The sequence below is a fragment of the Maniola hyperantus genome, chromosome 6 (genome assembly GCF_902806685.2).
Source record: "Maniola hyperantus chromosome 6, iAphHyp1.2, whole genome shotgun sequence".
NCBI lineage: Eukaryota > Metazoa > Arthropoda > Insecta > Lepidoptera > Nymphalidae > Maniola > Maniola hyperantus.
In genome coordinates this window covers 1,950,282-1,976,519 of record NC_048541.1, presented here as the reverse complement: position 1 = coordinate 1,976,519, position 26,238 = coordinate 1,950,282, and the positions used below count along the sequence as shown (strand labels likewise).

Here is a 26,238-nt window from a genome sequence, read left to right as displayed (position 1 = left end):
CCCGGAATCCCACTTCTGAGCTGAAAGCTCAGCGGGATATTTCTTTGTCTTGAATATAAAAGTCTGGAGATTTTGTTTTAATTTGTATGAAATGATAATACTAAACTCAAAACGCGTCATACTTTTGTAGAAGAAAACTCTTAATATTTTTGACCAAACACTCCAAATATTAAGTATATTCGCAATTTTCAGGCCCTAGACCTCTGGATGGCTGGATGCATGATGTTCGTCTTCGCAGCCCTCGGAGAGTTCGTGGTAGTGAAAGTTTTAGACAAGCAATATCAGATGAATAAATCTAAAACCCAGGACTCTTTACCGAGAATCATACCAGTGGTAAGAATTAAGATGAATTATTCATTCTAAATAAATACTAGATGATTTTTGAATATCAAGTAGATGATATTTCGACGAATTCTTCCGCGTGGATTTAGGTTGTATCGTGCTATCGTTATGTTAACAGTTAGCTGACTTCGTCGGGTGAAATTTATTGACATTATAGTAAGTAAGCTGTGAGAGCCTAGTGGTTAGGACGTCCGCCTTCTAATCGGAGGTCGGGGGTTCGATCCCGGGCACGCACCTCTTACTTTTAGGAATTATACATGTGCGTTTTAAGTAATTAAATATCACTTGCTTTAACGGTGCAGGAAAACATCGTTAGGAAACATGCATGCCTGAGAGTTCTCCATAATGGTCTCAAAGGTGTGTGAAGTCTACCAATCCGCATATGGCCAGCGTGGTAGACTATGGCCAAAACCCTTCTCACTCTGAGAGGAGACCCGTGTTCTGCAGTTAGTCGGCGATGGGTTGATCATGATGATGATGATTGGCTTAGTAGCTTAGGTATATTTTGATGAGATTTCTCGTAACAGCAGTTAATTATAGGCATTTCTTCAAGGATCATTGTTACAGGAATTAACTTTATTATAATATAATAATGCGGTAATAGTTAGAGCTTGTTACCGTTGTCTCAGATGATATGGCTGAAATTAATATCAGTCTTCTATAATCTATAATCTGTCGTAATGTTACTTAGCAACGTTGTTATTAACGATAGATTACGGACAGATTGATTATTATTAATTTCAGCCATTATAGAACAGTCTAAGCTTGGGCACACAAAGCTTTATGAAGATAAAGTACCTACCCAGATCTTAAACCCCAGCAGACCCTTTAAAAATAATCCAATATAACTATAAACCATTAAAACAAGCTGTGATAGCCTAGTGGTTAGGAGGTCCGCCTTCTAATCGGAAGTCGGGTGTTCGATCTCCAAGTTATGTGCATTTTAATATCATTTTCTTTAACGGTGAAGGAAAACATCGTGTGGAAACCTGCATGCCTGAGAGTTCTCCATAATGCTCTCAAAGGTGTGTGAAGTCTACCAATCCGCACATGGTACATCAGCGTGGTAGACTGGCCAAAATCCTTCTCTCTGAGATTAGACCCGTGCCATGTAGTGAGCCGGCGCTTGGTTGATCATGATGATGATAATATCAGAGTACATAAAACTAAGTTGTTACTCTCAAAAACAATTGTGTCACCTTCATTCCGTCTGTATGCATCAGCCCTTAGAAGTCACTTAACCTTATAGCGTAAGGCAGTGGTCCGACCGCCGACGATGAACGAGAAACGAATAGAACTAGAAACTTAAACGAGTTGGCGATCAGCGGGAAGTGAGTGTGTAGTTTCGATAGTTTTGTCGCCGGGCTATAAGCGAGTGTGCAAGTGCGATGAGCGATTCCTCGCGCCATTCGTCCGCGGTCGCTCAGTCCTGTACAAACCTGCTGGCGCGTAACACGTCGTGTTCAAGCGAGCGAGTATCGCTGAGCGAGTTTATTTTTTAAAAGCACGTCGCTCGGCGACAAAACTAGTGAAGCGAGTCGTCGCCGGCAGTGTGAACAGTCAGAGAGCAATTTTTATATGCATCTCTTTCGTTTACACGGAATGTACATTTATTGTGCGTTTCTTGAGGGAGAAAATCGCCGATAGTTAGTCGTATGCTGCCGTAAGCTTGCGAAACTTGAAATGCTGTCACATCGAATATCTTAAACTATTGCAAAACTCGAAATTCCGGTAAAAATGTTTGAAACTTTTAAAAGGATATTCGAAGTCTAACAAGCTTCCTCGTTTTTGACGACTTTTTTGCAACGCAGAGGTGAGCGCTGTGGACTTATGAGTGGGAGATTCTGGGTTCGATTCTCGACTGTTGAAATTGAGTGATTTCTAAATTGGCTCAGTTCTGGTCTAGTGCGAGACTTTAGCCGTGGCTACCACCTATATCCAAACACTAGCATATGTCCGCGACTTCGTCCGCGTGGAGTGAGGCGTGGACTATACAAATTTTGAACCCCTATTTTACCCCCTTAGGGGTTGAATTTTCAAAAATCCTTGCTTAGCGGATGCCTACTTTGAAATACTAAAACTACAAAATGAGGCAAAAATGGTTACTGGTATTGTGTTTAGGTAGTATAACAATAACGCTAAGTTTTGCTAGAGTTCTGGTTACATCCTGTACATCATTTTGACATCATCTTTCATGAAGTTACCCTTTCTTTTTGCAGCGTCTGAATGGTGAAAAAGGTTCCTGTGGCACTGTGGCTGCATGGGAGGGGAGTGGGGTGCGGTGTAGAAAAGTTGATCTCACGTCGCCCACGTCTCCCCCCGCGACGACGCCTGTAGTCCATCCGGCCCCAGGTGCCCCTCCGTCGCATATGATCGGTGTTGAGAGGCGACAGAGCATATTACAAGTAAGCACTCTGTTCAGATTTCGAAAAAGCATGAGCAGTCGAAAAGTGGATGATTTTGTTTATATCTCCCCCTGAATAATGTTTGAGGTTCATCTGGCCCCAGGTGCCCCTCCATCACATGTGCGGACAACTGATTAGGTACTAGTAAGTATCAGGGTATCGATAGACGCTGGGGCCTCAAGGTGCTGGAATGGTGACCTCGCACCGGAAGACCCAGTGTTGGAAGACATCCCACTAGGTAGATGGACGACATTAGACGAGTCGCAGGAAGCCGCTGGATTCAGGCGGCGCAAGACCATGGCATGTGGAAGCACGTCCAGCAGTGGACGTCTATCGATTGATGATGATGAAGTATCAGGGGGTTGGCGGAGCGCAGAATAAGGAAGTTTCCTATCTCCGGGTTAATAGGTAGGTATTGAGAACTTCTTAACAGAAAAATCCAATACCTAACCATTTTTTTGGCCCGACCCGGGAATCGAATCCAGGACCTCATTGTTTGCAGTCAAACTTGCTAGCCATTAGACCAACGAGGTAGTTCTAGAGCAAAATATTACATAAGCAGCTGTGATAGCCGAGTGGTTAGGATGTCCGTTTTCTAATCGGAGGTCAGGGTTCGTTCCCGGACACGCACCTTTAACTTTTCAGAGTTATGTGCGTTTTCAGTAATTAAATATCACTTGTTTAAACGGTGAAGGAAAACATCGTGAGGAAACCTGCATGTCTGAGAGTTCTCCATAATGTTTTCAAAGGTGTGTGAAGTCTGCCAATCCGCACTTGGCCAGCGTTGTAGACTATATAACCAAAACCCCTTCTCATCATCAAGAGACCCGTGTTTTGTAGTGAGTGAGATGATGATGATGATAATAGCTAATTGAAATGGAGTACTACTTTAATTTGTAAGACATTGAAGTGGGTAGATTAAAATTGTATTACCGTGTTCCTTTTCAAACACGTGTTTGCTCTTAGATTTAAGATCTCGTGAGCAATTTAATTTATCTCTTTGTACAATTTTTTCCCTTGGCTGAGTCACGTGCTGGATAAAAGTATTCCAATCTACAACAATGTTATTTTTCCAAGAAAATCGATTTCTTAAGTTTTTTTGAATACTTATTATTTACTTTATGGCTCCATTACACATTGAAAGAAGAAAGAAAGAAAAATATTTGTGTGACCTATAAGCCCGCAATTTTATTAAGTAACGCTTATTTATGCAATAAAACTAGCTTATACCCACGACTTCGTCCACGTGGACTACACAAATTTCGAACCCGTTAGAATTAAACAAAAAACCCGTATTTTACCGCGTCAGTTTAAAAATCCTTTCTTAGCGGATAAGTCATATTTAATAGCTATTTGCATTCTACATGCCAAATTTCAGCCCAATCCGTCCAGCAATTTAAGCTGTACGTTGATAGATCAGTCAGTCAGTCAATCAATCAGCTTTTATATATAGATATTATCAGCATCATCATCATTTCAACACATCGCCGCCGGCTACAATGCGACAACTATCTTTACGTGTGGCGAAAATCGGAACTAACGTTGCCGTCAAGTGTCCCGTTTGTTCTTGTTTGAATATTCTAAGCCTTTGTTATCCAACATCGCCGTCCTGTCAATGTGATTCAAGTGCCTTGTCGCACCTATAAGTATCGAGCACGGTGGCCCTACCGCGGTTGTTTGACAGCTGCAATGTCACGATCGCAATCATCTCTGATTGGTTAATGCTCGCTCACTGTTGGCCATAATGCATTGTTGCAACAAGAATCGCACAAATTCAGCCAATCAGAACAATTGAGATTGTAATAATGATTGATGCAGGTTTTAGACAATCGCCCTACGGGTCTCCTTTCACAATTTATCTGCTAACTGGTTTCTTTATTCGTTTTTAGGTGGCTTGGGTCGATGCAGACACCGGTCAAGAGAGAGTGTTATGGCGGGAAATCGACAAACTATCCAGGGTGGTATTCCCTGCACTATTCCTCCTCTTCGTCACGCTGTACTGGCCCGTATTGCTGTTGAAGACCAAAGCGTCCTCATAACAATGCGTAGCATCTGCCTATTAAGTCCCACAGCTGGGCAGAGGCCAGTATTGACATGAGGTTGATAGACTTTTTCTTCTCCAGAGAGAGGATTATAAAACGACGACGAAAATGGCAATAACGTCCTCTCACTTCAAAGAAAGGATTATAAGGCTTTGGTCAGCCAGTTTGATCCAGTTGGCGGGATATAAAAGAATGTCACAAGGATTTACAGAAGTTTGAGGATATATTAATTGATTTGAATGTTGTGTACAAGTCTTATCTCTTAGAAAAGAGAGATATAGAGCTTAGACCAGGCATTCTATTAGGTATAGTGCGGGTTGATAACAAAGTGGTTCACGAGGATACAAATATAAACTGGGGATATAGCTATAAACAGTGAGTGAGTGGTCTAGTACCTAAAAGACTACTATTATTTTAGAATAAAGTAGAGAAGAAAGGTGTAGAGATTATTTTCAACATTAATTCTCTTCTTTTTGATAATTTTTCAAAATAGCAAAAAAGAAGAGAAGGTTTAGAAGAAATAATTATTAATTACTTAATGAGCAACTTAAGTACATAGGTACCTACCTGTTAATAATATTGTTATGATTTTCAGTGAGGATTAGATACGATAGATTGATAGAATGATAGGTAACAAATGAACTTATTATTCATATTCAAAGATTATAATTGTTTAAAGCGCAAACTCGTAACTAAATTTAATTAATCATTAATCTTAAATATATAAAAGGAAAAGGTGACTGACTGACTGACTGACTGACTGACTGATCTATCAACGTACAGCTCAAACTACTGGACGGATCGGGCTGAAATTTGGCATGCAGAAAGCTATTATGACGTAGGCATCCGCTAAGAAAGGATTTTTGAAAATTCAACCCCTAAGGGGGTGAAATAGGGGTTTGAAATTTGTGTAGTCCACGCGGACGAAGTCGCGAGCATAAGCTAGTAGAATATATTATGTCTGTAAAACACTAATTGATAAGTCGCAGTCATTAAAAAGTTGCGAAAGTTTTATTAGCCACGACAAAACGATCGAATCCTTATTTGAAGTTAGATGCTTACATCTAAATTCTAATCTAAACTTAATAAATAAGCCTCTTTCCTTCTTTCTTTTTAAATTTTACTTACTTATTATAATACAATTTATAATATTTTACTAGCTGATGCCCGCAACTTCATACGCATGGATTTGGGTTTTTAAAAATCCCATGGGAACTCTTTTATTTTCCGGGATAAAAAGTACCCTGTGTCACTCTCCAGGTCTTAAAGTATACATATGCAAAAAATCACGTCGAACCGTTGTTCCGTTGCAACTTGATTGAAGGACAAACCAACAAACAAGCACACTTTCGCATTTATAATATGGGTAGTGATTCAACCAGCCTTTTTTTTAAATAGGGATGGCGAGCTAACGAGCAGGCGGGTCCCCTGCTGTTAAGTGATTACCGCCGCCCATGAACATTTGCAGCACCAGAGGAACTGCCGATGCGTTGCCGGCCTTTCAGGAATTTGTTGGTCCGCCCCTTGAATAACCCCATGTTGTAATCTAATGGGAACACCGCCGATGGGAGTTGATTCCACAGTTTGCATGTGCGTGGAAAGTAGGATCTGGCACAACGGACGGGCGAAGTGCACCAGACACCCAGGTGGTGATGGTGAAATTGCTTACGGTGGCGCGCGGTGCGGTTACCAGTTTTTCACAAAACTTTTATGCACAGATGTATTATCATAATAATACGTGAAGATATTATTTATCTAATAACTAAGTAACGTGATATAAGTAAGATAAAGAGATGATACTATTACTTAGAGCTTTTGCTGATGTACGGTCCATATTATGCCTTATTTTGTTAGCACTCTAGTAAATATGATTAGTGTATGAATAAGGCCTAAATTAACATCGTACCGACTAAATGTTAACCTACATACTTTGATGTTGTATTAATTTTCGTTTTATTCGTATCTTTCGACATAAACCACTTTAGGAAACAGAGCCTGCCATGTAATTAGGTAGGTACCGTTACATTAATTATTCACAAAGCGTTCAAAGGTTTCCCTTTTTATATAAACTCTTTGTAAGTATAAGCAGAATAATGATATATAAAAACAAAAAGGCAGGTAAACCAAAATAGCTTGTTTGTTCGTGACCATAAAAAGGCTTTTAGCAGGTTCCAGCGGTTAAATATTTATAATTTTGTATGTTGCGGGCAAAGGGCAATTATATAACTGCAACAATTGCAACTGTAATTATACATTTAAATATCAACCATATCTTATTCAAATAGAGTTGTTATTTGTATACATTATTTAAAATGTATCGTGCACAAAACCGTGTGCTTAGTATGAGATTTTACATCTCACCAAAGTTGATCGAATTCGAGCGTTGAAAATTGAAACACTTTAGTATACGTAAATGAAAAATGGACGATAATAGTCTTGCTTTAAAACAAAAGTCCATCCATATTTATTTTATAATTTTTATGATACTTTTCACATACACTTCAAGGAAATTTCTAAATAATTTTAAATACAATCGTACCTGCGTCTTCTGGGTTTCGCGCCCGACGCGACGCCATGACCGCTAGGCCACGGTTTTGCTTACAGCCAGTGACGAAATTTGTGATATTATGTATCTGTACTCAGTACTGAACCAAAAATACTGAAAAAAAATTATTTAGAAGTCCATCCAAACATACAGCCTACAGCCAGCGGCACTTCTCTCAACGAATGGTTAGGCGTAAAATTTCATACTAAGCACACATAAAATAATTACGGAAGCTACGTTACGCGACCGAAATTCTGACTAACGATCACGGTATCCGACGCACAATTTTAATAATGTACTTTACCGTTCAAAATGTTACATATTTTATTCAGTGTTTTTTGTCCGTAAACCTGTATATTATTAGCCATGGCTCGTGACTAACATTCCCCTTTCCCCTCCAATTAAGCGTGAAGCTTGTGCTAAGAGTAGGTACGACAATAGTGCAACGGGTGGGGTTTGAATCGACGACGTTTGGGTTGAGCTATCCATTGCCATCTCTTTCTTGGTTTACAACAGTAAATTAAATTATTTTTACATTTCTGCGAATAATCAATTTTGTTGATATTGGAAATTCGTTGCTTCTTGTTATTAAATCACGTAATATCGCGCTCCAAAAACCGACAGAGAGAACAACTGAACCGAAATATTCATGAAATCTTATTAAAATAACAATACAAAGTCAAAGGAAATTTAATGAAATAACTGCGGAATTTTAATGGAATGGTTATAGAATTCAAATAGAGCTTGGACTTAGGTATTTGTTTGAGTCGGCACCGATTTCGTTGTCTTTCTCTAAACTAAATTTAGAGTATCTGCATCCTTTTCTCTTTAACAATGCTAAAAAGGGACACAACATGAACTTTACATTTAAAGACTCTAAATTTTAGTGCACGCTACAAATTTAAACAGTAGGCTCGCGACAGAGCGCTAAAATCACGGGTTTTACCATCTAAAAATTAAATTTAAAACTGTCAAACTGCGTCTATCCTTTTCATATAACATTAGTAAGAAGAGGATGCGAATACTTTAAAATTAGGTTGCGCTCAGAATCAGTACCAATTGAATTAAATTAGTACCTACCTACCACAGAGAATTCAACCTCAAGAGTATGCCTATACCAGATTTTGTATGAAAATAAAATCGTAAAATGTTTGCGGGGGACAGGGGAGAATGCTTTGTTTTGATTGGTGCACTCAAAAGTCAAGTAATCAAGACAATGTGCGGAATGGGGATACCGAACGGGCGTGGGCCGACTTTTATGCTAAGCAACTGCCTAAGCTTTGCGATCGGGGGTGTCCGGCTATTAAGCGTCTATAGCCTATGGTCGTATTATGGTCTATGCTACCTACCTATAGAAGAGCTTTATTTCGAATAAAAATCGTGCTTTATAACTTAGACAATATCATTATGACCCTGGATATCAAGTTCTAAGGGAAAACGAGCTAGGGTTGGTGCAATAAAACTCTATACTAGGCACTACTACTTTAAAAAATAGAAATAGCGAGCTAACGAGCAGGCGGGTCACCTGATGTTAAGTGATTACCGCTGCCCATGAACATTTGCAGCACCAGGGGAACTGCCGATGCGTTGCCGGCCTCTCAGGAATTTGTTGGTCCGCCCCTTGAATAGCCCCATGTTGTAATCTAGTGGGAACACCGCCGATGGGAGTTGATTCCACAGTTTGCATGTGCGTGGAAAGAAGGATCTGGCACAACGGACGGTCGAAGTGCACCAGACACCCAGGTGGTGAGGGTGAAATTGTTTACGGTGGCGTGCGGTGCGGTTATAGAAACAGGAGGATGGAATGAGGTCAAAAAGCTCTTCAGAGCACTCCCCATTATAAAGGCGATGATAATATAACACGCATAGAGAGGTTACATCTTTGCGGTGCTTCAGGCTTTCCAACGAGCTGGTTTGGGTTTATAATACTACTATACACTAGACGTGTTATTCATGTTAACGTTAAAGGGGCAAATGATACTCTAATATGTGTAAAAATAGTGTCATCTGCCCCGCCAAACGACTATGTCAAGACTACTGGGTCAGACCCAACTTTTGACCCCAGTATGAAAGCAGCTGGGCGATAGAAATAATTGTGAAAACTGCCCTAAGGCTCTTTAAGCACTAAGATCCGATCCGAATCTGAGAATTTTCGATCCGAAGTAACAGTAGTATCAATTGTATGAGAATCGGTTGCATTGCTTAAGGAACCTAAGGAAGTTTAGAAGAGGTTTTTTTCAGGCACAAACTATAACACAAAAGTGTATTAATAGTAATATTGTTTTATGGTAAAATAATTGTAGTTTGAAACAATGGTCCTATTATTTTGTAAAAACAAACATTCTAAATAATATCTGTCCCGGCTGTACTCACGTGTTTAGCCGACGAGAGCCCGACTAGTTTCGAACCCATCCGGGGTCCTTTTTCAAGGGAGAAGAATTATTTAGAATAGAAATCACTCACGGTTGTTTAAACGCTAAAACAAACATTAATCGCGCCTTTCGTACTATACAGGGTGTAATTAGAACGCTAGTGAAAAACTTTACGCTATTCTTATACTACGTAAATACAATGCAATACCAATAGCCATTTGCCTTATACTTGTAGTGTCAGTGATTTAGTATTTTTCAACCCGCAATGTATAATGTGCTAAACTCGGAGTCAATGCCCGCCTACGCAGCTTAACCTCGCAGTACTTATTCGAGCAAAGTTCGTTGACCTTTAGCTAGCTTCAGTCAGATGTTTTATTTGCAATACATTGCAAGCTTTTAGAATACAGGCTTTTTTGAATCGCGTTTTTTGTGGTATCAGTACCCGTAGTACAAGATTTTACGTCTCACCAAACGAAACCAAATTCGAGAGTCGAAATACTTCCGCGTTACAGTAAAATTGACCTAAAAGCCTTGAATTGAAGTCAAATATTCAATGCCACTGATTTTAATTTCGCAATGTTTCCGCTTGGAGCGCTGGCTGTAGAAGTGTAGACAAACTTGAGCTTTAAAACAAAGCATTTAAGATCCAGTTTACTGTAACGCGGAAGTATTTCGACTCTCGAATTTGGTTTGGTTTGGTGAGACGTAAAATCTTGTACTACGGGTACTGATTACCTTATTAGTAATCATCAGTACTTATCACATGTCCTAATTTTCGTTAGCGTTCTAATTACATAATAATATGTAAAATTCGCAATTTGGCATTCAGCTTTAATTGATTGTGATAGTTTATTCGTAGCTTGTATATTGTATAGTATAATGATGTTATTATAATAACAAATTATTTATTAAATTGTTAACATTGTGGTATTTAACGAAAAAAACTTGTTTGTAATTCGAATAAACAGTACAGTTTCTTTTTTATGAAATGTAAGTAGGTAAATTAATTTATGAAAAATAAATTTTAATAAATGATATAAATATTTTATAGAGTAGATAAGCATCATTGTACAATCAAAATTAAATTTAGTTTAAAATTGGTCCAAAAGTTGTATTAAATTATCCTGTATTTTGTAAAAATGTTAAGAAAAAATTATAAGTATAAAAAATTAAAAATTGTTAAATTTTCCGTCCTGCCAGGGATAATAAATTGATAAATAATAATATTGATATTGTTGTTAAAGCAAAATAAAATAAATGTTAAATATTATTTAATATAATCGCTATTATAAAACTTTAGACAAATTAATATTTTCGCCTTTAGAGATATGTATATTATAAATATTTTAACACATAAAATATCGCCTGTATTCATATTATGTAAATAAATAAAAAATACGAAATGACCATTAGATTTTCCAAACAAATTCGTTTTGTTAACTTGTTTATTTTTAAAATATTGTTTTATACATTATTTATACTTAATGTAAAGAAAAAACAAAATTAAAATTGTCATAATATAAAAATTAAATTAAAAATGATGAACGTAGAAAAATTAAAATTAAATTAATAGGTATGTAGTTGTATTATTTTAATTGTTTTTATTAATTAGATATCCACCATGCGTTAAAATGCGACTCGTGCGCCTCCTGTTGTACGTTGATGGCAGTTACTAATATATCAATATCTTCCCGTAGGTCACAACAACAGCCATACAAAGTTTCAATTATTCAAAATAGGTACTATTGTACACATTTTGATGATTGTTGGATTTGTAAGATAATGATGTACTTCATGGTGATAATTAGTAACGTAAACTTCAAAATTAAAGCAACGAGGGTTCTAAATGCGCCCAGGTCTTTTTTTTTTTTTTTTTTTTATTGATCACGTAAATTTCAAAAATACATTTTACAATAAACAGTTCGCCATCCTCTAGAAACTGTTAAAGTTTATATGAGGATGGCGAGTTCGCGTTATACAAATTTAATAAAATCTAGGTAAAAAACTTATAAAAAATTAAAAGCTGTAAATTAGTGCATATTTGTACATATAAAATATCGTTACATGAAGCACTTCCTAGACCTAGACTAGGCATCCAAAGAGGCACCTAGATCCAGGAAGTGCCTCTTACAATTTCTTATAAAAATCGCTCTTTTACTGTAGGTATTTTGCAGAGTTAAAGGTAAGTTATTCATTCTGAGAAGGTCAAAGAAAAACTTTATAGGGAGCTCGCTCATAGAAGGAAAGGAGTACATTTTTGGTAATACACAGGTTTGTATGGTAGGTATCATTGAAAATAATTTTTGGGCAAAACACATTTTTTCCTCGCACCGGAAGGTGCAGCGTTGGAAGACCCTCCACTAGGTGGAAAGACATCAGACGAGTCGCATGGAGCCGGTGGATTCAGGCGGCGCAAGACTGTTTTTTTTATTCGGATACAAGTTAGCCCTTGACTGCAATCTCATCTGGTGGTACCTAAGTGACGATGCAGTCTAAGATGGATGAAGGAAGCGGGCTAGGGTGGTTACTAGCCACGGCCGAAGCCTCCCACCAGACCAGACCAGAAATTTAGAAATTATAAAATTCCAAATCTCTGCCAGGAATCGAACCCGGGACCTCCCACTAATAAGACTACAGCGCTTACCACTTCGCCAAGGAGGTCGGCGGGGTGATTACGTAAAATGTTGCAGTAGCGACAGCAGTAGCAATGCGACAGTTCATTTCCTGTCTCTCTTCTTCTTATTTTGCTTTGTGGCTATTGCTCTCTCTCTCTAGCCGCTGTTACGTGTGACGTTTGACAGCAATGATCGCGAGATTTACCCCTGTCGCAAGCCTGTCGCGAGATACGTAAACACCCCACCGGCGGTGTGGAAATAGTCCCTACAAGAGACCTATGTCCAGCAGTGGACGTCTATCAGTTGATGGTGATGATGACGAGGATGTGCGTTATTCGATGCAGTTCTTAGTGGCTCACTATTGTCCTCCGCTCACAATAGTTTCTTGTTTACGCAGGGCTCAAGTATGTCAAAGTCAAAGTCAAAGTCAAATGATTTATTCAAAATAGGTAATGAATTACTCTTTTCGATTGTCAGTTGCTGGATTTGTAAGATATAGTGGTGATAACTATTAAAACTAAAGCTACGAGGGTTCCAAAGGCGCCCAGGTCTGAGAAGAGCCCACAACAAACTCAGCCTGGACTATGTGCCAGTAGTTAGGTGCTAAAATTGTAGTAGGTTCGTACAAACGTACAAACTGCTTCAATTTTCCGCTACATGGACAATCACATAGCATTAAGTGTGTCATGGCTGCTTGACACAATGCCTCCACGGTTCGCGCTCGAATAACTCTAATCTTTTGACGACCTCCCTGGCGCAGTGGTAAGCGCTGTTGTCTTAAAAGTGGCAGGTCCCGAGTTCGATTCCCGGCAGGGGTTTGGAACTTTATAATTTCTAAATTTCTGGTATGGTCTTGTGGGAGGGAGGTGTGTGGCTAGTAACCACCCTACCGGCAAAGCCGTGCTGCCAAGAGATTTAGCGTTCCAGTACGATGCCGTGTAGAAACTAGAGGGATGTGGGTTTAATAAAAATTGCCATACCCATTCCAGGTTATCCCGCTTTCATCTTAAACTGCATCATTGAAAAATCCAATTAATCAAAACGCATAAAGAGCCGAACAATGATTTAAAAGAAGTTGGTTAGTGAAAAGGGTTTCGGGTTAAGGAAACCTTTTCTCATTGTTTTTCCCTTTTCCCGAGAAAATCGCGTGAACTGCGTAATCGACCGTTTTCAGTTGAATAAAAGGAAGTATTGTTGGTGAGCGCAGGGTCAATAGCTCAACGGGTAAAGGAGTGGACTGAAAACCGAAAGGTCGACGGTTCAAACCCCGCCCTTTGCACTATTGTTGTACCTACTCCTAGCACAAACTTTACTCTTAGTTGAAGAGGAAAGGGGAATATTAGTCATTTAACATGGCTAATATTCTTTAAAAAAAAAAAAACGGTAATTAGAAAATTATTAATTAATTGAGTTAATTTTCTAACCGACTTACAAAAGTGAGAAGATGCCGAATTCGATGTGTTCTTAGGGCTCCGTACCCCAAGAATGCCAACGGGACCTTATTAATAAGTCTCCGCTGTGCGCCCGTCTGTCCATTTGTCTGTCAACAGGCTGTATCTCATGAACGTAACAGCTAGCGCGCACCACGGTAAATTTCCGTACGTTTTTCCCCCGCAAAATCTGTGAACTACAGAACTACATTGAAGCGCGCGCACTGCGGAATTAATTCCGTACCGGATTTTTTACGGATTTTAAAACGAACCGCAACTCGCCGCACCGTGGTTCACACTGCACGCTAGGTCTACCTAATAGGTAGAGTGTTGACATTTTCACAGAGGGTGTATAACAACAATGGGAAGGTTTCCAGGCAACGTTCGAGAAAATTTTCATAGATGGCGCTGAATTTTACAAGCACTAAAGATGAAAAATAATACCTATATCTATATAATCTATGCTGTAATGTTTAGGTCGTGTCAATCAATGACATAGATGAAGAGTAAGAGCTACCGTGCACTGCAATTTTCCTTACGTTTCTTCCCCACAAAATCTGTGAACTATAATAGAAGTACCTAATTAATTTAATCTTGCATCCGATTTAAATTTAAAAATTTAAAGCATAGAGTATAGATGATATAGATATAGGGGTTATTTTTCATCTTAGTGGTGGAAGTTTTCAGCGCCGTCTATGAAAATTTTCTCGAACGTTGCCTGGACACCTCCTCATTAAGTAATAGTAAAAAACCAAGATGACAAATTTACAAATGGCCGCCATACAAATTTAAAAAAAAAAAAATTGGTATAGTGTTATAATATCCTGTACGATGGTACGGAACAAATTGTTTTAGCTATGTCAGTGACCTTGGTTCTCCAGCAGAAAAATAAGTCAATAGAACTTAGTATTCTGTCGGGAAATGCGACCGTGATCGCACGCTGCAGTAACGGGCACTGCCATAACAATTGTTAGCCCACAAACCGTGACTACCACAGAATCATAGGTAGGCAGGTTTAGTAAGTACCTACCAGGCAGAAACAAATCTCACTATACAGTGTGTAACCAGAACGCTGGCAAAAACGAAGATTGGTGAAAGTACTGATGATTACTGATATGGAACCACAAAAAAAACGCGAAAAAATATATAAAAAATCATATATTTTGTAAAAGTTCACGATATATTCCAAATAAAACATGTGACTGACGCTAAAGGTCGACGAACGTTCCGTAAGTACGTCACTCGGAGTCATTGCCAATCGTGGGGTGTTGACCCGAGTTTTGCAAGCGAGTTTCCAAATCTTGGTGGTTCGAATTAGAAATGAGGAGGAAAATCGCTTCGTGCTTCATAAACCCTGTCACCTATACCCCGTTCATTAGCATCGTTCAACGCGCTTTTGGACAATAATGCTCAATGGGACCCATTTAATGATGGGTCTATAATACTGGTTCGGGAGTTACTGAAGTACGCTGAGAGCATTACATGAATATGTCATTCAATGTTCTCAGCGTACATATTCAAAATCCTTTGATTTTTTTATCGTTTTGTATTTTATGTCTTTTTTCTTGTACCTTTATTTGTATTTAAATTTGCTATTAATTATCTAGTTAGTGTAAGTGGCACTGCCGTTCTAATAAGATGTAAAAAATAAAAAATAAAAATAAAATAAAATAAGTTGCGGGTAGGGTTGCCAGGTCTTAAAACCGAAAAGCAGGACAGACCAGCCAGTAAAGCCGGACATTTGGGTAAAAAGGCCGGACAACCTTATTTTTAGTACTTAGGTACCTAAATAACACGATTTTTTTTCACAACAAAGAAAAAGAGGTCTTTTTGTTTATTTACCATGAAATCGTCTTAAATTCTAATGAAAGAACAATAAATTATATATATTTATATATAAATAATTATAATGATATATATGCCCGGATAAAACCGGGCCTACCTATGTGTTTTTCCATAAAAACTTTAGTCAAAAATACTCATTTACTTCATATTTGTGCAAATCTGGGAAAATTCAGAAAATTATCTTTCAGGAACAAAATATATGAAGTAAATGAGTATTTTTGACCAAAGTAGATGCATAAGTGTTATGCCCGCAAAACTCATTACCATAAGCTTTCGATGTAGGTATGATTAGTCTACTATTTTCGAAAAACTAACTAAAATTTGAATTTTCGCGGCAGGATGTATCAAACCACCTTAAAACAAACTACTCAAGTAGGTCACGTCACCTGCTCAAATCCTAAGTCATTGAACTCTACTCTGAGATCACTCAAGTAAAGTAATAGGCACCCAGATATTATCACCACAAACAAATGAAGACCAGACACGTTGGACTGCCACCTCTATAGTCCTATGGCTACTGTAAGTTCTAACTTAATAACTGCTATTACAGAAAAAATATTATCCATATCCATACTAATATTATAAACTAGCTGCCCCGGCGAACTTCGTACCGCCTAACAGTCGATTCTTTTTCAGGATTTTTTAAAATTTTTCTCTATGTAGGAACCATCCCCGTACTTCAAGGAATATTATGAAAAAGAATTAGCGAAATCAGTTCAGCTGTACTCGAGATTTGCGATCAGCAACACATTCAGCGATTCATTTTTATATGTATAGAGATGTGAGAGTGTGCCTGTTGAAGGACATATAGGCAACCTTTATTCCGGAAAATTGAAGAGTTCCCAGGGATTTTTAAAAACCCAAATCCACGCGCACGAAGTCACGGGCATCATCTAGTTATTATTTTTAAAAATCCCGACCCATATAAATACGAAAGTTTGTTTGTTGGTTTGTCCATCAACTACGCCGCAACAGAGCTACGGATTAAAGTGATTTTTGGCATGGATAATAGAGAACCAGGAGAGTGATTTAGGCTACTTTTTATCCTGCGAATTTTTTGATTTTTTAAAAAGAATATTAGCCATGTTAAACCACTAATATTCCCCTTTCCTCTCCAATTAAGCGTCAGGCTTGTGCTAGGAGTAGGTACGACAATAGTGCAACGGGCTGGGTTTGAACCGTCGACCTTTCGGTTTTCAGTCCACTCCTATACCGGTTGAGCTATTGAGGCTCTATAACGTTGGTAACGTATAGTACTTTTTGTTAAGTAAAAAATGTTGGTTACAGAGTTTTTCAAGACAAGCGACCAACCTAACTGTTGGGTAAGATTGGGGGTCTGTTTTGTATGGTTTATTACAAGGTCCTGCGTATGCGCAATTTTGCGAACCGGTGCAGTGTGCCGATACCTATCGCGTCGGTTGAACGTCGTTTCGCGATAGTATCGAGATATCGATACATCGAGATATCGAGTGTTGTATCGTAAAGTGATGTGTGATTAACATTATTTGGAATATCGGTTTTGAAAAATAAGGTACACGTGTTATTTTTGTTACTTACAGACTTTTGTTAGTTAACACTAAAATAAGAATAGGTACAATATAATTTTTTACATTGGATTTAAAAAACTGGACCTACGCAGGTTTTTTATTCGGCACTTAGCTTACGGTATTAAAAAGGCAAACAACAACTAAAACTTATTAATTGAACTGTTATTTTCGGGTTTGATTTACTTTGACAGAGCCGTTTTTGTTCAGAAAATATTAAAGCTTGAAAGCTTGAAAGAATAGTTGTAGAAATTTACAAGAGTCGCAATAATGTAGGAGTGCCGTTAAAATAAAATATTTTACTTAAAGAATACGATTTTTCGTGGTAGCTCATGAACATGAAAACTGAAAACTTGAAAGTTTCTTTTTAATATACCCTGTCTGTCTGTGTATTCCTGTCTGTCTGTCTGTTTGTCTGCTAGCCTTTCACGGCCCATCCGTTCAACCGATTTTGACGAAATTTGGTACAGCGACAGCTTGCATCCTGGGGAAGGACATAGGCTACTTTTTATCCCGGAAAATCAAAGAGTTCCCACGGGATTTTTAAAAACCTAAATCCACGCGCACGAAGTCGCGGGCATCAGCTAGTTTTAAACATGTCGTTTATTAAATGCGTCGCAGAGCCGCTTCTGTGTGAGCTGAACTGCAAAGAATTACGTTTAACAAAAGTCGCTATTAACTTAAACGTATTTGCGGAGTGATTCTTCTGTACTTGGAAGGTTCTATTAAATATTATGTAATAGAGCGACATATTCTTCAATCGGCAAAATTTCACGGCTGTGGTTCGAATGCGAGTGTAGAGCGGACTTAACAAGAATGATGCCTTTCACAATATTTCAAGGCAGACTGGGCTAAATAATCAAAATTTTATGGAAATATACATAATAATATAGCTTACTATACTTTTTTTGTCTATGTTGAACATAGACAAAAAAATCTGTCAAGTGCGAGTTTGACTCGCATACAAAGGATTCCGTACTATCGTACAAGAAATAACACTTTAATTTTTTTTTATTTTCTAGCGGTTATTTTGGTTGAAGAATATAGCGACAATGGAAATGCACATTGTGTGAAAATTTCAACTCTCTATCTGAGAGTTTCATGAGAAGAAACCCGCTGACAAACATAATATGGACGGACGGACGGACAGACGGACGGAGGCTTAGTAACAGCGTCCCGTTGGCTTCCTTCTTCAAGTACGGAACCCTAAAAATGAGAATAATTTTAATTGATCATTAATTATGGTTGGACAATTAGTGCCAACACTAATTACTGTAGTTAGATAATCATCGATATAACTATTAGATCAGAATGTAGTTCGAAGTAGATAATTATTTAATTATTAGACTTTTAAAATTAAGCGAAAATGATTTTTCTCGGAAACTATAGCTATCTAGATAAACTTGGAAAGTAAAACATTATTAATTTTAAAACATTAAAATTATTAGGGTTTCGTACCTGAAAAGGAAAAAAGGAACCCTTATAGGACGGTTCACTTAGTTGTCTGTGTGTCTGTCCGTCTTTCCGTCTGTCCGTCTGTCTGTCGTGTAACGAAAACCTTACGGTACTTCCCGTTGACCTAGAACTATGAAATTTGGCAGGTAGTTAGGCCTTATAATACAAGTAAAGGAATAAATCTGAAAACTGTGGAAATATGGTTACATCACACAAAAAAATTAAAAGGTAACAAATAATGAATATTTTCAATTTTTAAAGTAAGATAACTATACCAAATGGGGTATCATAATATGAAAGGGTTTTATCTTTGTATTATATAACAGATTTTATTTATTTAATGCCTAATAGTTTTTGATTTATTGTGCAAAATGTCGAAAAAAATACCCGAGTACGGAACCCCCGGTGCTCGAGTCTGACTCGCACGTGGCCGGTTTTTATTTTATCTATGAATAATTATACTATCATCACTGTGAAGATCTTTAATTTGCATTTAAATGTGAATATTTACTTACCCTGTGATAGCCTAGTGGTTAGGACGTCCGCCTTCTAATCGGAGGTCGGGGGTTCGATACCGGACACGCACCTCTAACTTTTCAGAGTTATGTGCGTTTTAATTAATCAAATATCATTTGCTTTAACGGTGAAGGAAAACATCGTGAGGAAACCTGCATGCCTGAGAGTTATCCATAATGTTCTCAAAGGTGTGTGAAGTCTACCAATCCGCACATGGCAAGCGTGGTAGACTATGGCAAAAACCCCTTCTCACTATGAGAGGAGACCCGCTCTCTGTAGTGAGCCGGTGATGGGTTGATCATGATGATGATGATTTACTTAGGTACCTACTTAGAATACGAATACCCGAAATCATAGCGTGACAAAACACTACTTATTTATCTCACAAAATAATTTTATTCATATAGTAAGATTTTAAGATTTGATTGTTGTGCAAATGGCGAACAAAACGGTACAATTGCGCGTAGATACGTATGGTATGCGACAGGTCGAGATGGCAATCGGGGTGGGGACGCCCCGCATACTCGCACAGCTCCCGCGCTAACCCGGTGCGGGATAGCGCGGGTGACGAGGCGGGCGCGCGTGGCGTCCCCCCACCTCTTACCCCGATTGCCATCTCGACCTGTCGCGTACTATACTAAAATTTTAAAGGAGAGCAAAAAATTGTTGAATTTGTAACTTTACAGTAATTTGATGGAAATTACGATCTTTGAACTCAGTTTTAACAGTTTTATGCCGGTTTGTTGGAAAACGAGTCCAGATTTGTATTCAGTGGGCCAAAAACGTTCAGAATAGGTACCTACTACCTACAGAATTTAAAAAACCGGCCAAGTGCGAGTCAGGCTCGCGCACCGAGGGTTCCGTACTACAGTCGTATTTTTTCGACATTTTGCACGATAATTCAAAAACTACGATGCATAAAAATAAATAAAAAAATCTGTTTTAGAACGAACAGGTAAAGCCCTTTTATAATAATATACCCCACTTTATAAATATAGTTATCTTACTTCGAAAATTGAAAATACTAATTAAGTATTAGTTTATGACCACAATTTTTTTTTTTGTGATGTAACCCTAAATTCACAGTATTCACAGTTTACATACCTGCCAATTGTAGGTTTCTTGACGGACAGACAGGCAACAAAGTGATCCTATAAGGGTCCCGTTTTTCCTTTTGAGGTACGGAACCCTAAAAATCACAATTTATTAGTGTACAACAGTTATTAGTGCACAATACTGTCTTATGTAAGAAAACAAAAAGACTTTTCCTTTTATCGAGTACCTAACTACCTAGCCTAATGGTCGTAAATGTGGCCATATTGCCCGTTTCGAAATAGCCTTGGCTAAACGAGTGAAAGTAAATCATTCCAAGAACGTGGAAGTACGCTTTGTATTACTAGAGCATACCTATGAACAAAGACTTAAAAAACTTGGACTCAGCACTCTCAAAAGCAGGCGAGAAAGAGGCGATCTAATTGAAACTTCATCATCATCATCAACCGATAGACGTCCACTGCTGGACATAGGTCTCTTGTAGGGACTTCCACACGATACAGTCTTGCGCCGCCTGGATCCAGGGGCTCCCTGCGACTCGTCTGATGTCGTCCGTTCACCTAGTAGGGGGTCTGCCAACGCTGCGTCTTCCGGTGCGAGGTCGCCATTCCAGCACCTTGAGACCCTAACGGCTATCGGTTTTACGAACTATGTGACCTGCCTATTGCCACTTCAGCTTCGCAACTCTAGTTCTCCTACGGATCTCCTCATTTCTGATTTGATCACGTAGAGAAACTCCAAGCACAGCTCTCTCCGTCGCCCGCTGAGTGACTCTGAGCTTTCTTATGAGGCCCATAGTTAGCGACCATGTCTCGGATCCATATGTCATCACTGGCAACAAGCACTGTTCGAAGACTTTGGTCTTCAAGCACTGAGAATTGAAACTTACAAAATACTAAATAAGTAATTATTATAATGTCCCAAATTTTGAGAGCATGTATTCGCGACAGAGCAATCCTAGGTTTAGGGGACATGATATGAAGCTGCAATATCAATTGCCATTATCAAATCCATTAAAACACTTTCTGACCAACAGAGTTATTCACATGTGGAATAAATTGCCTAAGGATGTGGTTAATCAGCGAAAGCTGCTTAATCTATTAAAATAAATAATAATAATGTTTACTGCCTCATCCAAAATGGACACCACTCAGCATTTGCTGCATTTAGTGTTGGTTTTCCAAATAAAACAATAATGTAGATCATCATTGATTAAACATTTATAGGTACAGGTCCAAAAATGATAACTTTGTTCTTTCTCTGCAAAACGATGGCTCACCAGACAAAAATGACTATACATAATAACCAAACATAGCACTGATCGCTCAATTTGTCAGCGAATCAAGGGGCAAAAATGCCTGTGTTCTTGAACGCATAAAAAAGTTTGTTTGTCTTAAAAATGTGAAGGTTTAATATTATGAGTGTACGCTATGAATAAGCGGTGGTTGCGTCACAAAACGGCGGATGTGGGCTGCTGGGAGAGGCAACCTGTCAAGGTTTCTGTCACGAATGGCCAACGTGCAATCGTAATTAGTATACTTCTATCCTCCTCATCTTATCCTTGTTAGTGAACTTTCATTGATTTGCAATATGGTAGAATTGGGTTTTTACCCCTGTCCCCTTTTTTGAAAAGTGTCTTAATTTGATTCTAAAATCTAAAGTGATAATAAACTACCAAAAATTTACAAAAAAGTACAATAAATTTCATAAAAATGCATTTTTTTACATGTCAAATTTCGCCACGAAAACGCTACCCGCCATCTTTTTAGGTTTATGACCTGTCATGACGTCAAACGCACCGGGTTAGCGCAGCATCTGTGCGGATGTACGGGGCGTCCCCACTCCGATTGCCATCTTGACCTGTCGCGTACTACAGGTACATAATGTTTTTTTTCGCTGGGGAAAGTACAACTACGAATCTCACCGAAAGTAATGAACATCGGCCTTTAGAATGACATTTCATCTTTGTAGAGCGTTGACTCTGTCACTCATAACCATGACGCTTTGTCGGTCTCAACGACCGAGACAGTGCTCTACAAGCTGTCTCCTTCTAAAGATCGATGTTTATCACTTTGGCCGTGTACTGTACTATAATACTACTACTATATATAATATCTGTCACCGGCTGTACTCACGTATTTAGTCCACGTTAGCCCGACTAGTTTCGAACCCATCCGGGGTCCTTTTTCAAGGGAGTCAGTTCGCGCACGCGTTCTCTACACGGCTCTACGGGCAGCGGCACGCGCAGCTCGCAGTCTCAACCGCGACGCGTGCGCGAACTGACTCCCTTGAAAAAGGACCCCGGATGGGTTCGAAACTAGTCGGGCTAACGTCGCGTCGACTAAATACGTGAGTACAGCCGGTGACAGATATTATATATACCTAATGGAAATCACTCTACTACTGTCATAGTTATAAACATCAACTCACATTTGAAACCATTTTGTTTTGTATAGAAGCTTAGAACGACCTCTCTAGTGCGCAGAGATCGTTGGTCCAAGTTAAGCGTTAATTTGTCAATTTGTATGGATATCCAAACATCGGCAACTCCTAAAAGAAACTGCAGTGACGCATTTATTTGTGTAACTTACAATGCTTTGATGGCATCTATACTTCATGTTGGCTATCATCAACCAATAGACGTCCACTCTTGTAGGGCCTTCCACACGCCATGGTCTTGCGCCGCCTGAATCCAGTGGCTCCCTGCGACTCGTCTGATGTCGTCCGTCCACCTAGTGGTGAGTCTTCCAATACTGCGTCTTCCGGTGCGAGGTTGCCATTCCAGCACCTTGGGACATCAAACCTCTATCGGTTGTACGAATTATGTGCCCTGCCCATTGCCACTTCAGCTTCGCAACCCGTTGAGCTATGTCGGTTACTCTACTTCTCCTACGAATCTCCTCATTTCTGATTTGATCACATAGAGAAACTCCAAGCATAGCTCTCTCCATCGCTCGCTGAGTGACTCTGAGCTTTCGCTTTATCTATAGTCTACACTAATTTATAAAGAGGAAAAAGGTTTTGACGTCGGTAGACATTCGCTGAAGTGGCAGTGGGCAGGCCACGTCTGCCGCAGAACCGATGGCCGATGGGGCAGACGTGTTCTGGAGTAGAGACCGCGTATCAGCAAGCGCAGTGTGGGACGACTTCCAACCCGTTGGACTAACGACCTTAAGAAGGTGGGAAGTGGGTGGATTAGGAAGGCGGTGGATCGTGTGTGATAGCAGGCTCTTGGAAAGGCCTATGTCCAGCAGTGGACGCAACCAGGCTGATTGATTGATTGAGACGTTCGCTTCTTCGGGAGGTAGGGGGTTCGATCCGGATTCCGGGCGCGCGCGTACCTCTAACTTTTTAGCAATTAAATATCACTTGCTGTAACAGTGAAGGAAAACATCGCGAGGAAACCTGCATGCCTGAGAGTTCTCCATGATGTTCTCAAAGTGTGTGAAGTCTGCCAATCCGCACTGGACCAGCGTGGCGGAATATGGTGTAAACCCTTCGCTTTCTGAGACCTGTGCTCAGTAGTGAACCGGCGATGGGTTGATCATGATGATGATCATTTATGACCGGACAATCGTGTTTTCACTTATTTGACTTCTTTCACTTATATAAAAATTCAAACCCCTTTAAGATACTATAGATACATTAAAAAAGCTTTTTATTTACAAAAGTCTTTGGTTTACATTTAACTTATTTATTATCGCCTTTTATAAAACAAAATGTCAAGGTTAATTCTCAATAGATTCTTAACACCGATAACAACTAACAAGTGACCTGGATTAATACGCCTTATCAGTTCTTTCAGATTGCATTATCTCTAAGAATATTTTACACTATAATATTCTAAGCATTATCTCAAATCACTCATTTTCCTTTACTAAATTATCATCTACCTACTAGCTGATGCCCGCGACTTCGTCCGCGCGGAATTAGGTATTTTAAAAATCTTGTGGGAACTCTTTGATTTTCCGAGATAAAAGTAGCCCATGTCACTCTCCAGGTCTTTATCTATACCCATGCAAAAATCACGTCAATCCGTTGCACTGTTGCGACGTGATTGAAGGACAAACCAACAAACACACTTTCGCATCTATAATAAGGGTAAGTAAGTACCTACTGACTTGACGGTTAGAAATACATTTAATCTTTATAATCTGGAAGTTAAACTATACACAAATAGTTATTACCTATTGAGATTACAAAATTGGGACGATGTGGCCTCTTCTTTTAATTTATTATTTGAAATAGCTTAGAATAAATAAAAATGTGGCACTAGGTTAACAACACTTCAAAAATTTAAAGTTTTAATCACAATAATGATTATTGACTTTGTGATAGTAGGGGAAAGGCGTACAAAATGACATAGGTGGGTCAAACGACATAGTCGCATTTCTCCGAAACCACGGTTTATTTAGTACACCCACCGACATGTAGAGGGCCGCTTTGAAACATCTCGCAACCTGTCGCATCGCCAGTACCGCACGCAAGGTCATTCGACGCAGACGGCGGTTTGAATTTTTTGCGAATTTTCAGTTATATGAATTGGATTTTGTTTTATCGTAAAAGTAAGTGAATTTGTTACACTTTTCTGCCCTTCACGTTCCTGTTTATTGTCAATAGATTAATTGTAACTGAGATTGTGTTGAAATTCAAAGTTATTTAATGGTTTTATTTCTTTTATCGTTGATTTTATAAAACTACTATTTGGACAAAATGACACACCCTTTGTTCGGACACAATGACATAGTATGTCGTTTTACCCAGTTTTACCCACCTGATTTTTTTTCTTTTTTTTTAGATATCAATATAAATAAATATGCCTCATAATTATCAGAAACAGACAGACCGTCAGAGCTGGAGTAAAACCTCAATGGAGAAAGCTATTGATGCTGTTAATAAACACGAAATGGGCTGGTTAAGGGCATCTAAAATATATGGTGTCCCAAAAGCTATGCTAAGAAGACACTGTAATGAACAGAATAAAACTATAGCCCCCTGCACTAAAGGTTCTACAACTGTGTTTGAAGAGGGAACATCAGCATTTGACAATCTAAATCTCCCCTCAACATCAGAGGCTGGACACTTAGCTACTATAAGGCCGTCTTTAATTGAAGATCCAACAACTAGTACGCACCAAGAGAAAACTGTCACAGTTCCAGTTAGTCAGATTTCGCCAGTTCCAAATTTCAGTTCTTTGCAAACTTGTACCTCTGCCATCGCCGATGAAGAAGATTGCCCTTGCATCTATTGCAATGACCTGTTTCCCCAGGTCCAAGCCAAAAGAGGTGTGGCTGCAATGTCTGAACTGTAAAAAATGGGCGCATGCATCTTGCACAAACGTATCAGAAAAGACAAAGTCTTTTATTTGCGAACTCTGCACTTTTTAATGTACTATTTTTTGTATGCCATTTTGTCCACTCTATCTATGTCATATTACCCGCCTATGACGGACAAAATGGTTTTTGTTCATGTTTTTTAAAAAGTTTCATAATTTCGTTGTATTTGTATTAAGCTGATTGATCTCTTTAATTTTAATAGATAATAAACCAAAGAATAAAAAGTCTGATTAATAATGTTAAAATAATTAATAAATAAAGATTTATGACTGATTTAGCGGAGGGTATGTCATTTTGTACGCCTTTCCCCTACCTTATTGGAATTAACGGCTTAACGTAGATGCAAGATTTTTCTGATACCCACTGATCTTATAATAAGTAGGTCACCCATCTAGGTACGGACTACGGTGAACGTTGCTTAGCTAGTTATAATATTTTATTCATAATTATGCCCAATCTAAATCTGCGCTATGGGTTCTTACAGATTTACTATTGTAGTTTTAACATAAGGAAACGAAGTCTTACTGAAGGTAGGGCACATGGCAGGTGTTTACCAAATTTTCGCGCGCAATGCGCGCTATGAAAATACAGTAGGTATGTACCTATGCGCAGATCATAGACCACCACCTATAGACGCCTAATAGCCGGACACCCCCGATCGCCAAGTTTACGCAGTTGCTTAGCATAAAAGTCGGCCCACGCCCGTTCGGTACCCTCATTCGGCACATTGTCTTGATT

At 38.8% G+C, this 26,238-nt stretch overlaps 2 protein-coding genes across 2 annotated transcripts in view; both read left to right on the top strand.

Moving 5' to 3' along the window:
- The window catches only part of alka (alkaliphile), a 44,252-nt gene extending 33,099 nt beyond the window's left edge, over window positions 1–11,153 (top strand). Inside the window, exons 9-11 of the mRNA XM_069499296.1 lie at window positions 193–333; window positions 2,562–2,747; window positions 4,637–11,153. Of these exons, the coding sequence (XP_069355397.1) occupies window positions 193–333; window positions 2,562–2,747; window positions 4,637–4,786 (477 nt within the window). The 3' untranslated portion in view covers window positions 4,787–11,153. The remainder of the gene's footprint in view (window positions 1–192; window positions 334–2,561; window positions 2,748–4,636) is intronic.
- A 5,841-nt stretch (window positions 11,154–16,994) lies between these two features.
- The window catches only part of LOC117982983 (proton-coupled amino acid transporter-like protein pathetic), a 40,053-nt gene continuing 30,809 nt past the window's right edge, over window positions 16,995–26,238 (top strand). The window contains exon 1 of the mRNA XM_034969437.2: window positions 16,995–17,127. The gene's annotated coding sequence lies outside the window, so the exon portion shown is untranslated. The remainder of the gene's footprint in view (window positions 17,128–26,238) is intronic.